The sequence below is a fragment of the Heptranchias perlo genome, chromosome 10 (genome assembly GCF_035084215.1).
Source record: "Heptranchias perlo isolate sHepPer1 chromosome 10, sHepPer1.hap1, whole genome shotgun sequence".
Lineage (NCBI taxonomy): Eukaryota > Metazoa > Chordata > Chondrichthyes > Hexanchiformes > Hexanchidae > Heptranchias > Heptranchias perlo.
Genome location: NC_090334.1, coordinates 5,117,442 through 5,136,459, shown reverse-complemented (window position 1 = coordinate 5,136,459; position 19,018 = coordinate 5,117,442). Strand labels below are relative to the sequence as shown.

Sequence of the window (19,018 nt, the reverse complement as noted above, 5' to 3'; positions counted from 1 at the left end):
GTTTCTCCCCCTCTTCCTCCCTCTCCCCGTTTCCCTCCCTCCCTTTCCTGCCCCCTCCCTCTCCCTCTCCCAATCCCTTCCCTCTCTCACTCCCTCTTTACCTCCCTCTCTCTGCCCCTCTCTCCCTCCTTCTTTTCCTCCCCCCTCACCCCCCTCTATCTGTCCTCGCTCTCCCTTTTCCTCCCCCTCCCTCTCTCTGTGGCCCTCTCCCTCCCTCCGCCTCTCTCTCCCTCTCTCCCTCTCCCCTTTCCTTCTCTTGCCCCTCTCCCTCCCTCGGTCCATCTCCCTCCCCCTCTCTCCATCCCCCCTCCCTCTCTCTCCCTCTCCCTTTCCCCATTTTCCTCCCTCCCTCCCTTTTTACCTCCCTCTCTCTCCCTCCTCTCCCTCTCTCCTTCCTTCTTTCCTTCCCCCTCTCTCTCCCCTCTCCCTCTCTCTCCCTCTACCCCTCCTTCTCTCTCCCTCTCTCTTCCTTCCTTTCCCTTTCCCTCTCCCTCTCGCGGAGGGAGGGAGAGGGCCATGGAGAGAGGGAGGGGGAGGAAAAGGGAGAGCGAGGACGGAAAGAAGGGGGTGGGAGGGAGAGGGAGAGGGAGAGAGACGGAGAGGGGGTGGGAGGAGGGGAGGAAGAGTGTGAAGGAGAGGGAGGGCGGGGAGGGGTGGGGTGGGAGGGGGGAATGAGGGGGAGAGGAAGAGAGGGAGGGAGAAGGGGGTATATAAGGAGATAAAAAGAGAGAGAGAGAGGGATAGAGGGAGGGAGAGAGGGAGGTAGAGATAGAGAGGGAGAGGGAGGGAGATGAAGAGGAGAGGGAGGGAGGGAGGGAGGGAGGTAGAGGGAGAGGAGGAGGGAGAGGAGGAGAGAGAGGGAGGGAGGGAGGGAGGGGGGCAACCAATAACTCAGTGCCAGGGCTCAAAGTTTACAAGCTGCCATGGATATCCCGACATACCCGAGGAATGGGATCAGATTCACAAACTCCAGATTCAAACGGTAACAATATCGAGACACCTCCACTATTACTGTGACTGGGGGGTTATTACTGTGACTGGGGGGTTATTACTGTGACTGGGGGGTTATTACTGTGACTGGAGGTTATTACTGTGACTAGGGGGTTATTACTGTGACTGGGGGGTTATTACTGTGACTGGGGGGTTATTACTGTGACTGGGGGGTTATTACTGTGACTGGAGGTTATTACTCTGAATGGGGTTATTACTATGACTGGGGGGTTATTACTGTGACTGGGGGGTTATTACTGTGACTGGGGGTTTATTACTGTGACTGGGGGGTTATTACTGTGACTGAGGGGTTATTACTGTGACTGGGGGGTTATTACAATGACTGGGGGGTTATTACTGTGACTGAGGGGTTATTACTGTGACTGGAGGTTATTACTCTGAATGGGGTTATTACTGTGACTGAGGGGTTATTACTGTGACTGGGGGGTTATTACTGTGACTGAGGGGTTATTACTGTGACTGGGGGGTTATTACTGTGACTGGAGGTTATTACTCTGAATGGGGTTATTACTATGACTGGGGGGTTATTACTATGACTGGGGGGATATTACTATGACTAGGGGGATATTACTGTGACTCTCTCCGTTCCCCCTCTCCCTCCCCTCCTCTCCCTCCTCTCCTCTACCCCGTCCCTCCCTCTCTCCCCCTCCCCATCTCCACTCCCTCTCCACCCCTCCCCTCTCTCTCCTCCTCTCCCTCCACCCTCCCCCTCTCCCTCTCCCCCTCCCTCTCCCACTCCCGCTCCCCCACTCCCCTCCCTCCCCCACTCCCACTCCCTCTCCCCCCCCCCTCCCCCTCTCCCCCTCCCTCTCCCCTTACGTTGTGTGCAGTACTCGTTCTGCCAGCCTGCCATGCAGAGCCGCTGTCCCTCCTGGCCACAGGTGTAGTGTCCGAATGTGTCATTCCTGGGACGGCAGTAGTCTGAGCATCCCTCGCCGTAGTAATGGTGGCTGCAGATCACGCGGTAGGAGTAGTGGAGCTGGGTCTGCTTCCCTCGCTGGACGTCCCGTGACCAGGCTGTGCCCACAGGCTGGTGCCTCTGGATGGCAAAGCGGCTGATCAGCATCTCAGGGCTGGTGACGTCTGTACAGAACCAAACAACCCGGTTAATCGAGGGTCAGAGGGGAATTGTACAAGAGAAGAGCAGCACATTGTCCAGACACCGTGCGCAGTCCCTACAAGGACATTTATTAAAACAAGGGCAGCCCTGTCCCTCACACCCTCCCAAACCCACACCCTCTCAAACCCCGCACCCTCCCAAACCCCACACCCTCTCAAACCCTCTCCCTCCCAAACCCTCTCCCTCCCAAACCCTCTCCCTCCCAAACCCCACACCCTCCCAAACCCTCTCCCTCCCAAACCCCACACCCTCCCAAACCCCACACCCTCTCAAACCCTCTCCCTCCCAAACCCTCTCCCTCCCAAACCCACACCCTCCCAGACCCCGCACCCTCCCAAACCCCACACCCTCCCAAACCCCGCACCCTCCCAAACCCCGCACCCTCCCAAACCCCGCACCCTCCCAAACCCCACACCCTCCCAAACCCTCTCCCTCCCAAACCCCACACCCTCCCAAACCCACACCCTCTCAAACCCCGCAACCTCCCAAACCCCACACCCTCCCAAACCCTCTCCCTCCCAAACCCCACACCCTCCCAAACCCCACACCCTCTCAAACCCCACACCCTCCCAAATCCCGCACCCTCTCAAACCCTCTCCCTCCCAAACCCCACACCCTCCCAAACCCCACACCCTCCCAAACCCCACACCCTCCCAAACCCTCTCCCTCCCAAACCCCACACCCTCTCAAACCCCGCACCCTCCCAAACCCACACCCTCTCAAACCCCACACCCTCCCAAACCCCACACCCTCCCAAAAACCCTCTCCCTCCCAAACCCCACACCCTCCCAAACCCCACACCCTCTCAAACCCCACACCCTCAAACCCCACACCCTCCCAAACCCTCTCCCTCCCAAACCCCACACCCTCCCAAACCCCACACCCTCTCAAACCCCACACCCTCCCAAACCCCGCACCCTCTCAAACCCTCTCCCTCCCAAACCCCACACCCTCCCAAACCCCACACCCTCCCAAACCCCACACCCTCCCAAACCCTCTCCCTCCCAAACCCCACACCCTCTCAAACCCCGCACCCTCCCAAACCCACACCCTCTCAAACCCCACACCCTCCCAAACCCCACACCCTCCCAAACCCTCTCCCTCCCAAACCCCACACCCTCCCAAACCCCACACCCTCTCAAACCCCACACCCTCCAAACCCCACACCCTCCCAAACCCTCTCCCTCCCAGACCCCGCACCCTCCCAAACCCTCTCCCTCCCAAACCCTCTCCCTCTCAAACCCCACACCCTCTCAAACCCTCTCCCTCCCAAACCCACACCCTCCCAAACCCTCTCCCTCCCAAACCCTCTCCCTCCCAAACCCCACACCCTCCCAAACCCTCTCCCTCCCAAACCCCACACCCTCCCAAACCCCACACCCTCTCAAACCCTCTCCCTCTCAAACCCTCTCCCTCCCAAACCCTCTCCCTCCCAAACCCTCTCCCTCCCAAACCCTCTCCCTCCCAAACCCCACACCCTCCCAAACCCCACACCCTCCCAAACCCTCTCCCTCCCAAACCCTCTCCCTCCCAAACCCCACACCCTCCCAAACCCCACACCCTCCCAAACCCCACACCCTCCCAAACCCTCTCCCTCCCAAACCCCACACCCTCCCAAACCCCACACCCTCCCAAACCCTCTCCCTCCCAGACCCTCTCCCTCCCAAACCCTCTCCCTCCCAGACCCCACACCCTCCCAAACCCTCTCCCTCCCAAACCCCACACCCTCCCAAACCCTCTCCCTCCCAGACCCTCTCCCTCCCAAACCCTCTCCCTCCCAGACCCCACACCCTCCCAAACCCTCTCCCTCCCAAACCCTCTCCCTCCCAAACCCCACACCCTCCCAAACCCTCTCCCTCCCAAACCCCACACCCTCCCAAACCCTCTCCCTCCCAGACCCTCTCCCTCCCAAACCCTCTCCCTCCCAGACCCCACACCCTCCCAAACCCCACACCCTCCCAAACCCCACACCCTCCAAACCCTCTCCTCCCAAACCCTCTCCCTCCCAGACCCCACACCCTCCCAAACCCCACACCCTCCCAAACCCCACACCCTCCCAGACCCTCTCCCTCCCAAACCCTCTCCCTCCCAGACCCCACACCCTCCAAACCCCACACCCTCCCAAACCCTCTCCCTCCCAAACCCTCTCCCTCCCAAACCCTCTCCCTCCCAAACCCTCTCCCTCCCAAACCCCACACCCTCCAAACCCCACACCCTCCCAAACCCTCTCCCTCCCAGACCCCACACCCTCCCAAACCCCACACCCTCCCAAACCCTCTCCCTCCCAGACCCCACACCCTCCCAAACCCCACACCCTCCCAAACCCCACACCCTCCAAACCCCACACCCTCCCAAACCCTCTCCCTCCAAACCCTCTCCCTCCAAACCCTCTCCCTCCCAAACCCTCTCCCTCCCAAACCCCACACCCTCCCAAACCCCACACCCTCCCAGACCCTCTCCCTCCCAAACCCTCTCCCTCCCAAACCCTCTCCCTCCCAAACCCTCTCCCTCCCAAACCCTCTCCCTCCCAAACCCTCTCCCTCCCAAACCCCGCACCCTCCCAAACCCTCTCCCTCCCAAACCCTCTCCCTCCCAAACCCCACACCCTCCCAAACCCCACACCCTCCCAGACCCTCACCCTCCAACCCCTCTCCCTCCCAGACCCCACACCCTCCCAAACCCACACCCTCCCAAACCTTCTCCCTCCCAAACCCTCTCCCTCCCAAACCCCACACCCTCCCAAACCCTCTCCCTCCCAGACCCCCACACCCTCCCAAACCCCACACCCTCCCAAACCCCGCACCCTCCAAACCTCTCCCTCCCAAACCCCGCACCCTCCCAAACCCCACACCCTCCCAAACCCTCTCCCTCCCAAACCCCGCACCCTCCCAAACCCCACACCCTCCCAAACCCTCTCCCTCCCAAACCCCACACCCTCCCAAACCCTCTCCCTCCCAAACCCTCTCCCTCCAAACCCCACACCCTCCCAAACCCTCTCCCTCCCAGACCCCACACCCTCCCAAACCCCACACCCTCCCAAACCCTCTCCCTCCCAGACCCCACACCCTCCCAAACCCCACACCCTCCCAAACCTCTCCCTCCCAAACCCCGCACCCTCCCAAACCCCACACCCTCCCAAACCCTCTCCCTCCCAGACCCCACACCCTCCCAAACCCCACACCCTCCCAAACCCTCTCCCTCCCAAACCCTCTCCCTCCCAAACCCTCTCCCTCCCAAACCCCACACCCTCCCAAACCCCACACCCTCCCAAACCCTCTCCCTCCCAGACCCCACACCCTCCCAAACCCACACCCTCCCAAACCCTCTCCCTCCCAGACCCCACACCCTCCCAAACCCCACACCCTCCCAAACCCCACACCCTCCCAAACCCTCTCCCTCCCAAACCCTCTCCCTCCCAAACCATCTCCCTCCCAAACCCTCTCCCTCCCAAACCCTCTCCCTCCAAACCCCACACCCTCCCAAACCCCACACCCTCCCAGACCCTCTCCCTCCCAAACCCTCTCCCTCCCAAACCCTCTCCCTCCCAAACCCTCTCCCTCCCAAACCCTCTCCCTCCCAAACCCTCTCCCTCCCAAACCCCGCACCCTCCCAAACCCTCTCCCTCCCAAACCCTCTCCCTCCCAAACCCCACACCCTCCCAAACCCCACACCCTCCCAGACCCTCTCCCTCCCAAACCCTCTCCCTCCCAGACCCCACACCCTCCCAACCCCACCTCTCCCTCCCAAACCCCACACCCTCCCAGACCCTCTCCCTCCCAAACCCTCTCCCTCCCAGACCCCACACCCTCCCAAACCTTCTCCCTCCCAAACCCTCTCCCTCCCAAACCCCACACCCTCCCAAACCCTCTCCCTCCCAGACCCCACACCCTCCCAAACCCCACACCCTCCCAAACCCCGCACCCTCCCAAACCCCGCACCCTCCCAAACCCTCTCCCTCCCAAACCCTCTCCCTCCCAAACCCCACACCCTCCCAAACCCTCTCCCTCCCAGACCCCACACCCTCCCAAACCCCACACCCTCCCAAACCCTCTCCCTCCCAGACCCCACACCCTCCCAAACCCCACACCCTCCAAACCTCTCCCTCCCAAACCCCGCACCCTCCCAAACCCCACACCCTCCCAAACCCTCTCCCTCCCAGACCCCACACCCTCCCAAACCCCACACCCTCCCAAACCCTCTCCCTCCCAAACCCTCTCCCTCCCAAACCCTCTCCCTCCCAAACCCCACACCCTCCCAAACCCCACACCCTCCAAACCCTCTCCCTCCCAGACCCCACACCCTCCCAAACCCCACACCCTCCCAAACCCTCTCCCTCCCAGACCCCACACCCTCCCAAACCCCACACCCTCCCAAACCCCACACCCTCCCAAACCCTCTCCCTCCCAAACCCTCTCCTCCCAAACCATCTCCCTCCCAAACCCTCTCCCTCCCAAACCCTCTCCCTCCCAAACCCACACCCTCCCAAACCCCACACCCTCCCAGACCCTCTCCCTCCCAAACCCTCTCCCTCCCAAACCCTCTCCCTCCCAAACCCTCTCCCTCCCAAACCCTCTCCCTCCCAAACCCTCTCCCTCCCAAACCCCGCACCCTCCCAAACCCTCTCCTCCCAAACCCTCTCCCTCCCAAACCCCACACCCTCCCAAACCCCACACCCTCCCAGACCCTCTCCCTCCCAAACCCTCTCCCTCCCAGACCCCACACCCTCCCAAACCCTCTCCTCCCAAACCCCACACCCTCCCAGACCCTCTCCCTCCCAAACCCTCTCCCTCCCAGACCCCACACCCTCCCAAACCTTCTCCCTCCCAAACCCTCTCCCTCCCAAACCCCACACCCTCCCAAACCCTCTCCCTCCCAGACCCCACACCCTCCCAAACCCCACACCCTCCCAAACCCCGCACCCTCCCAAACCCCGCACCCTCCCAAACCCTCTCCCTCCCAAACCCTCTCCCTCCCAAACCCCACACCCTCCCAAACCCCACACCCTCCCAGACCCTCACCCTCCCAACCCCTCTCCCTCCCAGACCCCACACCCTCCCAAACCCCACACCCTCCCAAACCTTCTCCCTCCCAAACCTCTCCCTCCCAAACCCCACACCCTCCCAAACCCTCTTCCTCCCAGACCCCACACCCTCCCAAACCCCACACCCTCCCAAACCCCGCACCCTCCCAAACCCTCTCCCTCCCAAACCCCGCACCCTCCCAAACCCCACACCCTCCCAAACCCTCTCCCTCCAAACCCTCTCCCTCCCAAACCCCACACCCTCCCAAACCCTCTCCCTCCAGACCCCACACCCTCCCAAACCCCACACCCTCCCAAACCCTCTCCCTCCCAGACCCCACACCCTCCCAAACCCCACACCCTCCCAAACCTCTCCCTCCCAAACCCCGCACCCTCCCAAACCCCACACCCTCCCAAACCCTCTCCCTCCCAGACCCCACACCCTCCCAAACCCTCTCCCTCCCAGACCCCACACCCTCCCAAACCCCGCACCCTCCCAAACCCTCTCCCTCCCAAACCCCACACCCTCCCAAACCCCACACCCTCCCAAACCCTCTCCCTCCCAGACCCCACACCCTCCCAAACCCTCTCCCTCCCAGACCCCACACCCTCCCAAACCCCGCACCCTCCCAAACCCTCTCCCTCCCAAACCCCACACCCTCCCAAACCCTCTCCCTCCCAAACCCCACACCCTCCCAAACCCCACACCCTCCCAAACCCTCTCCCTCCCAAACCCTCTCCCTCCCAGACCCCACACCCTCCCAAACCCCACACCCTCCCAAACCCCACACCCTCCCAAACCCTCTCCCTCCCAGACCCCACACCCTCCCAAACCCCACACCCTCCCAAACCCCACACCCTCCCAAACCCTCTCCCTCCCAGACCCCACACCCTCCCAAACCCCACACCCAGATGCCCTTTCCCTCATGTTGCACTCACATTTCACTCCATTATAACAACTTTATATTAAAACCACGGGCAAACAGTAACATGTGCACTGGTTTACTCCCAGTGACAGGACGGTACGGTGATTAACTGGAGAGACTATTCCAGCCAACACTGACTAAAAGTTCAGAAGGAAACCCTCTAACCAGTGTCTGTGTGTCTGTCTGTGTGTGTGTCTGTCTGTGTGTGTCCTGTCTGTCTGTGTGTGTGTGGTCTATGTCTGTCTGTGTGTGTGTGTGTCTGTGTGTGTGTCTGTGTCTGTGTGTGTGTGTCTGTGTGTTGTGTGTGTGTCTGTGTCTGTGTGTGTGTCTGTGTGTGTGTGTCTGTGTCTGTGTGTGTGTCTGTGTGTCTGTGTCTGTGTGTGTGTCTGTGTGTGTGTGTGTCTGTGTCTGTGTGTGTGTCTGTGTGTGTGTGGTCGTGTGTCTGTGTCTGTGTCTGTGTGTGTGTGTGTGTGTCTGTCTGTGTCTGTCTGTGTGTGTGTGTCTGTCTGTGTGTGTGTGTCTGTGTGTGTGTGTCTGTGTGTGTGTGTGTGTGTGTCTGTGTTGAGGATTTCCCCTGTTGATTGATACTTTACCATTATTTCCCCACTCAATGATACAATGTGTGAGCAACACATCCAACCGAAAATCATATCAGAAAAACACTTCTTCACTGAATGTGTCCGGCCTGGGGGGTAGAAGGCAGTGGGGCACGAGGGGCATGGACACGAGGGGTTGGGGACTCAATGGGCAGATGGGAAAGGGGGCGGATGGGGAGGGGACGAATGGGGAGGGGGGCGGATGGGGAGGGGGGGATGGGGAGGGGGACGGATGGGGAGGGGGGGATGGGGAGGGGGACGGATGGGCAGAGGGGGGCGGATGGGGAGGGTGGGCGGATGGGAATTCACCCAGAAAATAACTCCTCAAAAATCCTGATCATAAGCATTTTGGGTGGCAGAAAACAGGAAACATTTCCTGTTCAAATCCCATTCCTTTCATCACTGACTGTTCCTTGATTCCTCCCGGAGTGAGAGAGACACAGATCCCGGAGTGATGGAGACACAGATCCCGGAGTGAGAGAGACACAGATCCCGGAGTGAGAGAGACACAGATCCCGGAGTGATGGAGACACAGATCCCGGAGTGAGAGAGACACGGATCCCGGAGTGATGGAGACACAGATCCCAGAGTGAGAGACACAGATCCCGGAGTGAGAGAGAGACAGATCCCGGAGTGAGAGACACAGATCCCGGAGTGATGGAGACACAGATCCCGGAGTGAGAGAGACACAGATCCCGGAGTGAGAGACACAGATCCCGGAGTGATGGAGACACAGATCCCGGAGTGAGAGACACAGATCCCGGAGTGAGAGAGACACAGATCCCGGAGTGATGGAGACACAGATCCCGGAGTGAGAGAGACACAGATCCCGGAGTGAGAGAGACACAGATCCCGGAGTGATGGAGACACAGATCCCGGAGTGAGAGACACAGATCCCGGAGTGAGAGAGACACAGATCCCGGAGTGATGGAGACACAGATCCCGGAGTAAGAGACACAGATCCCGGAGTGATGGAGACACAGATCCCGGAGTGAGAGAGACACAGATCCCGGAGTGATGGAGACACAGATCCCGGAGTGAGAGAGACACAGATCCCGGAGTGAGAGAGACGCAGATCCCGGAGTGAGAGACGCAGATCCCGGAGTGAGAGAGACACAGATCCCGGAGTGAGAGAGACACAGATCCCGGAGTGAGAGACACAGATCCAGGAGTGAGAGAGACACAGATCCCGGAGTGAGAGAGACACAGATCCCGGAGTGAGAGAGACACAGATCCCGGAGTGAGAGAGACACAGATCCCGGAGTGATGGAGACACAGATCCCGGAGTGATAGAGACACAGATCCCGGAGTGAGAGAGACACAGATCCCGGAGTGATGGAGACAGAGATCCCGGAGTGAGAGACACAGATCCCGGGTGAGAGAGACACAGATCCCGGAGTGATGGAGACACAGATCCCGGAGTGAGAGACAAAGATCCCGGAGTGATGGAGACACAGATCCCGGAGTGATGGAGACACAGATCCCGGAGTGAGAGACGCAGATCCCGGAGTGAGAGAGACACAGATCCCGGAGTGAGAGAGACACAGATCCCGGAGTGAGAGAGACACAGATCCCGGAGTGATAGAGACACAGATCCCGGAGTGAGAGAGACACAGATCCCGGAGTGAGAGAGACACAGATCCCGGAGTGAGAGAGACACAGATCCCGGAGTGATGGAGACACAGATCCCGGAGTGATGGAGACACAGATCCCGGAGTGATGGAGACACAGATCTCGGAGTGAGAGAGACACAGATCCCGGAGTGAGAGAGACACAGATCCCGGAGTGATGGAGACACAGATCCCGGAGTGAGAGAGACACAGATCCCGGAGTGATGGAGACACAGATCCCGGAGTGAGAGAGACACAGATCCCGGAGTGAGAGAGAAACAGATCCCGGAGTGAGAGAGACACAGATCCCGGAGTGAGAGTGACACAGATCACGGAGTGAGAGAGACACAGATCCCGGAGTGATGGAGACACAGATCCCGGAGTGAGAGAGACACAGATCCCGGAGTAAGAGAGACACAGATCCCGGAGTGATGGAGACACAGATCCCGGAGTGAGAGAGACACAGATCCCGGAGTGAGAGAGACACAGATCCCGGAGTGAGAGAGACGCAGATCCCGGAGTGAGAGAGACGCAGATTCCGGAGTGAGAGAGACGCAGATCCCGGAGTGATGGAGACGCAGATCCCGGAGTGAGAGAGACGCAGATTCCGGAGTGAGAGAGACACAGATCCCAGAGTGATGGAGACACAGATCCCGGAGTGAGAGAGACACAGATCCCAGAGTGATGGAGACGCAGATCCCGGAGTGAGAGAGACGCAGATCCCGGAGTGATGGAGACACAGATCCCGGAGTGAGAGAGACACAGATCCCGGAGTGAGAGAGACGCAGATCCCGGAGTGAGAGACACAGATTCCGGAGTGATGGAGACACAGATTCCGGAGTGATGGAGACACAGATCCCAGAGTGATGGAGACACAGATCCCGGAGTGATGGAGACACAGATCCCGGAGTGATGGAGCCACAGATCCCGGAGTGAGAGAGACACAGATCCCGGAGTGATGGAGACACAGATCCCGGAGTGAGAGAGACACAGATCCCGGAGTGAGAGAGACACAGATCCCGGAGTGAGAGAGACACAGATCCCGGAGTGAGAGACACAGATTCCGGAGTGAGAGAGACACAGATCCCGGAGTGAGAGACACAGATCCCGGAGTGAGAGACACAGATTCCGGAGTGAGAGAGACACAAATCCCGGAGTGAGAGACACAGATCCTGGAGTGAGAGACACAGATCCCGGAGTGATGGAGACACAGATCCCGGAGTGATGGAGACACAGATCCCGGAGTGAGAGAGACACAGATCCCGGAGTGAGAGAGACACAGATCCCGGAGTGAGAGACACAGATTCCGGAGTGAGAGAGACACAGATCCCGGAGTGAGAGACACAGATTCCGGAGTGATGGAGACACAGATTCCGGAGTGATGGAGACACAGATCCCAGAGTGATGGAGACACAGATCCCGGAGTGAGAGACACGGATTCCGGAGTGATGGAGACACAGACTCCGGTGTGAGAGAGACACAGATCCCGGAGTGAGAGAGACGCAGATCCCGGAGTGAGAGAGACACAGATCCCGGAGTGATGGAGACACAGATCCCGGAGTGATAGAGACACAGATCCCGGAGTGATAGAGACACAGATCCCGGAGTGAGAGAGACACAGATCCCGGAGTGAGAGAGACGCAGATCCCGGAGTGAGAGAGACACAGATCCCGGAGTGATGGAGACACAGATCCCGGAGTGATAGAGACACAGATCCCGGAGTGATAGAGACACAGATCCCGGAGTGAGAGAGACACAGATCCCGGAGTGAGAGAGGCGCAGATCCCGGAGTGAGAGAGACACAGATCCCGGAGTGATGGAGACACAGATCCCGGAGTGAGAGAGACACAGATCCCGGAGTGAGAGAGACGCAGATCCCGGAGTGAGAGACACAGATTGCGGAGTGATGGAGACACAGATCCCGGAGTGATGGAGACACAGATCCCGGAGTGAGAGAGACACAGATCCCAGAGTGATGGAGACACAGATTCCGGAGTGATGGAGACACAGATCCCAGAGTGATGGAGACACAGATCCCGGAGTGATGGAGAAACAGATCCCGGAGTGATGGAGCCACAGATCCCGGAGTGATGGAGCCACAGATCCCGGAGTGAGAGAGACACAGATCCCGGAGTGAGAGAGACACAGATCCCGGAGTGAGAGACACAGATTCCGGAGTGAGAGAGACACAGATACCGGAGTGAGAGACACAGATCCCGGAGTGAGAGAGACACAGATCCCGGAGTAAGAGAGACACAGATCCCGGAGTGATGGAGACACAGATCCCGGAGTGAGAGACACAGATTCTGGAGTGATGGAGACACAGATCCCAAAGTGATGGAGACACAGATTCCGGAGTGATGGAGACACAGATCCCAGAGTGATGGAGACACAGATCCCGGAGTGAGAGACACAGATTCCGGAGTGATGGAGACACAGATCCCAGAGTGATGGAGACACAGATCCCGGAGTGAGAGAGACACAGATCCTGGAGTGAGAGAGACACAGATCCCGGAGTGAGAGACACAGATCCCGGAGTGAGAGAGACACAGATCCCGGAGTGAGAGAGACACAGATCCCGGAGTGATGCAGATACAGATCCCGGAGTGATGGAGACACAGATCCCGGAGTGAGAGAGACACAGATCCCGGAGTGAGAGAGACACAGATCCCGGAGTGATGGAGACACAGATCCCGGAGTGAGAGAGACGCAGATCCCGGAGTGATGGAGACACAGATCCCGGAGTGATGGAGACACAGATCCCGGAGTGAGAGAGACGCAGATCCCGGAGTGAGAGAGACGCAGATCCCGGAGTGATGGAGACACAGATCCCGGAGTGATGGAGGCACAGATCCCGGAGTGAGGGAGACACAGATCCCGGAGTGAGAGAGACACAGATCCCGGAGTGAGAGACACAGATTCCGGAGTGATGGAGACACAGATCCCAGAGTGATGGAGACACAGATCCCGGAGTGATGGAGACACAGATCCCAGAGTGATGGAGACACAGATCCCGGAGTGAGAGAGACACAGATCCCGGAGTGAGAGAGTCAGATCCTGGAGTGAGAGAGACACAGATCCCGGAGTGAGAGAGACACAGATCCCGGAGTGAGAGAGACACAGATCCCGGAGTGAGAGACACAGATCCCGGAGTGAGAGAGACACAGATCCCGGAGTGAGAGAGACAGATCCTGGAGTGAGAGAGACACAGATCCCGGAGTGATAGAGACACAGATCCCGGAGTGAGAGAGATACAGATCCCGGAGTAAGAGAGACACAGATCCCGGAGTGATGGAGACACAGATCCCGGAGTGATGGAGACACAGATCCCGGAGTGATGGAGACACAGATCCCGGAGTGATGGTGACATAGATCCCGGAGTGAGAGAGACGCAGATCCCGGAGTGAGAGAGACACAGATCCCGGAGTGATTGAGACACAGATCCCGGAGTGAGAGAGACGCAGATCCCGGAGTGATGGAGACACAGATCCCGGAGTGATGGAGACACAGATCCCGAAGTGAGAGAGACACAGATTACGGAGTGATGGAGACACAGATCCCGGAGTGAGAGAGACACAGATTACGGAGTGAGAGAGACACAGATCCCGGAGTGATGGAGACACAGATCCCGGAGTGATGGAGACACAGATCCCGGAGTGAGAGACACAGATTACGGAGTGAGAGTGACACAGATCCCGTAGTGATGGAGACACAGATCCCGGAGTGAGAGACACAGATCCCGGAGTGAGAGAGACACAGATCCCGGAGTGAGAGAGACACAGATCCCGGAGTGATGGAGACACAGATCCCGGAGTGATGGAGACACAGATCCCGGAGTGAGAGAGACACAGATCCCGGAGTGATGGAGGCACAGATCCCGGAGTGAGAGAGACACAGATCCCGGAGTGATGGAGGCACAGATCCCGGAGAGAGAGAGACACAGATCCCGGAGTGAGAGAGACACAGATCCCGGAGTGAGAGAGACACAGATCCCGGAGTGAGAGAGACACAGATCCCGGAGTGATGGTGACACAGATTACGGAGTGATAGAGACACAGATTACGGAGTGATAGAGACACAGATTCCGGAGTGATGGAGACACAGATCACGGAGTGATAGAGACACAGATTACGGAGTGATAGAGACACAGATTACGGAGTGATAGAGACACAGATTCCGGAGTGATGGAGACACAGATTACGGAATGATAGAGACACAGATTAGGGAGTGATAGAGACACAGATTACGGAGTGATGGAGACACAGATCCCGGAGTGTTGGAGACACAGATCACGGAGTGATAGAGACACAGATTACGGAGTGATAGAGACACAGATTACGGAGTGATAGAGACACAGATTACGGAGTGATAGAGACACAGATTACGGAGTGAGAGAGACACAGATCACGGAGTGTTGGAGACACAGATTACGGAGTGATAGAGACACAGATTACGGAGTGATAGAGACACAGATTACGGAGTGAGAGACACAGATCACGGAGTGTTGGAGACACAGATTACGGAGTGATAGAGACACAGATTACGGAGTGAGAGACACAGATTACGGAGTGATGGAGACACAGATCCCGGAATGATGGAGACACAGATTACGGAGTGATAGAGACACAGATTACGGAGTGATAGAGACACAGATCACGGAGTGTTGGAGACACAGATTACGGAGTGATAGAGACACAGATTACGGAGTGAGAGACACAGATCACGGAGTGTTGGAGACACAGATTACGGAGTGATAGAGACACAGATTACGGAGTGAGAGACACAGATTACGGAGTGATGGAGACACAGATCCCGGAGTGATGGAGACACAGATTACGGAGTGATGGAGACACAGATCCCGGAGTGATGGAGACACAGATTACGGAGTGATAGAGACACAGATTACGGAGTGATAGAGGCACAGATCACGGAGTGTTGGAGACACAGATTACAGAGTGATAGAGACACAGATTACGGAGTGATAGAGACACAGATTACGGAGTGAGAGACACAGATCACGGAGTGTTGGAGACACAGATTACGGAGTGATAGAGACACAGATTACGGAGTGAGAGACACAGATTACGGAGTGATGGAGACACAGATCCCGGAGTGATGGAGACACAGATTACGGAGTGATGGAGACACAGATTACGGAGTGATGGAGACACAGATCCCGGAGTGAGAGAGACACAGATCCCGGAGTGAGAGAGACACAGATCCCGGAGTGAGAGAGACACAGATCCCGGAGTGAGAGAGACGCAGATCCCGGAGTGATGGAGACACAGATCCCGGAGTGAGAGAGACGCAGATCCCGGAGTGATGGAGACACAGATCCCGGAGTGATGGAGGCACAGATCCCGGAGTGAGAGAGACACAGATCCCGGAGTGAGAGACACAGATTCCGGAGTGATGGAGACACAGATCCCGGAGTGATGGAGACACAGATCCCGGAGTGATGGAGACATAGATCCCGGAGTGATGGAGACACAGATCCCAGAGTGATGGAGACACAGATCCCGGAGTGAGAGAGACACAGATCCCGGAGTGAGAGAGACAGATCCTGGAGTGAGAGAGACACAGATCCCGGAGTGAGAGAGACACAGATCCCGGAGTGAGAGAGACACAGATCCCGGAGTGAGAGACACAGATCCCGGAGTGAGAGAGACACAGATCCCGGAGTGAGAGAGACAGATCCTGGAGTGAGAGAGACACAGATCCCGGAGTGAGAGAGACACAGATCCCGGAGTGAGAGAGACACAGATCCCGGAGTGATGGAGACACAGATCCCGGAGTGAGAGAGACACAGATCCCGGAGTGAGAGAGACACAGATCCCGGAGTGAGAGAGACACAGATCCCGGAGTGAGAGAGACGCAGATCCCGGAGTGATGGAGACACAGATCCCGGAGTGAGAGAGACACAGATCCCAGAGTGATGGAGACACAGATCCCGGAGTGAGAGAGACACAGATCCCGGAGTGATGGAGACACAGATCCCGGAGTGATGGTGACATAGATCCCGGAGTGAGAGAGACGCAGATCCCGGAGTGAGAGAGACACAGATCCCGGAGTGATTGAGACACAGATCCCGGAGTGAGAGAGACACAGATCCCGGAGTGATGGAGACACAGATCCCGGAGTGATGGAGACACAGATCCCGGAGTGAGAGAGACACAGATTACGGAGTGATGGAGACACAGATCCCGGAGTGAGAGAGACACAGATCCCGGAGTGAGAGAGACACAGATCCCGGAGTGATGGAGACACAGATCCCGGAGTGATGGAGACACAGATCCCGGAGTGATGGAGACACAGATCCCGGAGTGAGAGACACAGATTACAGAGTGAGAGAGACACAGATCCCGTAGTGATGGAGACACAGATCCCGGAGTGAGAGACTCAGATTCCGGAGTGAGAGACACAGATCCCGGAGTGAGAGAGACACAGATCCCGGAGTGAGAGAGACACAGATCCCGGAGTGATGGAGACACAGATCCCGGAGTGATGGAGACACAGATCCCGGAGTGAGAGAGACACAGATCCCGGAGTGATGGAGGCACAGATCCCGGAGTGAGAGAGACACAGATCCCGGAGTGAGAGAGACACAGATCCCGGAGTGAGAGAGACACAGATCCCGGAGTGATGGAGACACAGATTACGGAGTGATAGAGACACAGATTACGGAGTGATAGAGACACAGATTCCGGAGTGATGGAGACACAGATTACGGAATGATAGAGACACAGATTAGGGAGTGATAGAGACACAGATTACGGAGTGATGGAGACACAGATCCCGGAGTGTTGGAGACACAGATCACGGAGTGATAGAGACACAGATTACGGAGTGATAGAGACACAGATTACGGAGTGATAGAGACACAGATTACGGAGTGAGAGAGACACAGATCACGGAGTGTTGGAGACACAGATTACGGAGTGATAGAGACACTGATTACGGAGTGATAGAGACACAGATTACGGAGTGAGAGACACAGATCACGGAGTGTTGGAGACACAGATTACGGAGTGATAGAGACACAGATTACGGAGTGAGAGACACAGATTACGGAGTGATGGAGACACAGATTACGGAGTGATAGAGACACAGATCACGGAGTGTTGGAGACACAGATTACGGAGTGATATAGACACAGATTACGGAGTGATAGAGACACAGATTACGGAGTGAGAGACACAGATCACGGAGTGTTGGAGACACAGATTACGGAGTGATAGAGACACAGATTACAGAGTGAGAGACACAGATTACGGAGTGATGGAGACACAGATCCCGGAGTGATGGAGACACAGATTACGGAGTGAGAGACACAGATTACGGAGTGATGGAGACACAGATCCCGGAGTGATGGAGCCACAGATTACGGAGTGATAGAGACACAGATTACGGAGTGATCGAGACACAGATCACGGAGTGTTGGAGACACAGATTACGGAGTGAGAGACACAGATTACGGAGTGATAGAGACACAGGTTACGGAGTGATGGAGACACAGATACCGGAGTGATGGAGACACAGATTATGGAGTGAGAGAGACACAGATCCCGGAGTGAGAGAGACACAGATTACGGAGTGATCGAGACACAGATTACGGAGTGATGGAGACACAGATCCCGGAGTGATGGAGACACAGATTACGGAGTGATAGAGACACAGATTACGGAGTGATAGAGACACAGATCCCGGAGTGATGGAGACACAGATTACGGAGTGAGAGAGACACAGATCCCGGAGTGAGAGAGACGCAGATCCCGGAGTAAGAGACACAGATTCCAGAGTGATGGAGACACAGATCCCGGAGTGAGAGAGACACAGATCCCGGAGTGATGGAGTCACAGATCCCGGAGTGAGAGACACAGATCCCAGAGTGATGGAGACACAGATTCCAGAGTGATGGAGACACAGATCCCGAAGTGATGGAGACACAGATCCCGGAGTGATGGAGACACAGATCCCGGAGTGAGAGACACCGATCCCGGAGTGAGAGACACAAATCCCGGAGTGATGGAGACACAGATCCGGAGTGAGAGACACAGATCCCGGAGTGATGGAGACACAGATCCCGGAGTGATGGAGACACAGATTCCGGAGTGATGGAGACACAGATTCCGGAGTGAGAGAGACACAGATCCTGGAGTGAGAGACACAGATCCCGGAGTGATGGAGACACAGATCCCGGAGTGATGGAGACACAGATTCCGGAGTGATGGAGACACAGATTCCGGAGTGAGAGAGACACAGATCCTGGAGTGAGAGACACAGATCCCGGAGTGATGGAGACACAGATCCCGGAGTGAGAGAGACACAGATTCCGGAGTGAGAGAGACACAGATCCCGGAGTGAGAGATTCACAGATCCTGGAGTGAGAGACACAGATCCCGGAGTGATGGAGACACAGATCCCGGAGTGAGAGAGACACCGATCCCGGAGTGAGAGACACAGATCCTGGAGTGAGAGACACAGATCCCGGAGTGATGGAGACACAGATCCCGGAGTGAGAGACACACAGATCCCGGAGTGATGGAGACACACAGATGCCGGAGTGTTCCCGGAGTGATGGAGGAACACAGATCCCGGAGTGTTCCCGGAGTGATGGAGGAACACAGATCCCGGAGTGTTCCCGGAGTGCTGGAGGAACACAGATCCCGGAGTGTTCCCGGAGTGCTGGAGGAACACAGATCCCGGAGTGATCCCGGAGTGATGGAGGAACCCGG

At 57.4% G+C, this 19,018-nt stretch overlaps 1 protein-coding gene across 1 annotated transcript in view; it reads right to left on the bottom strand.

Moving 5' to 3' along the window:
• Positions 1-19,018, bottom strand: part of dll4 (delta-like 4 (Drosophila)) — a 65,077-nt gene that overhangs the window by 42,292 nt on the left and 3,767 nt on the right. Inside the window, exon 4 of the mRNA XM_067991626.1 lies at positions 1,831-2,094. Coding sequence (XP_067847727.1) covers positions 1,831-2,094 — 264 coding nt within the window. The remainder of the gene's footprint in view (positions 1-1,830; positions 2,095-19,018) is intronic.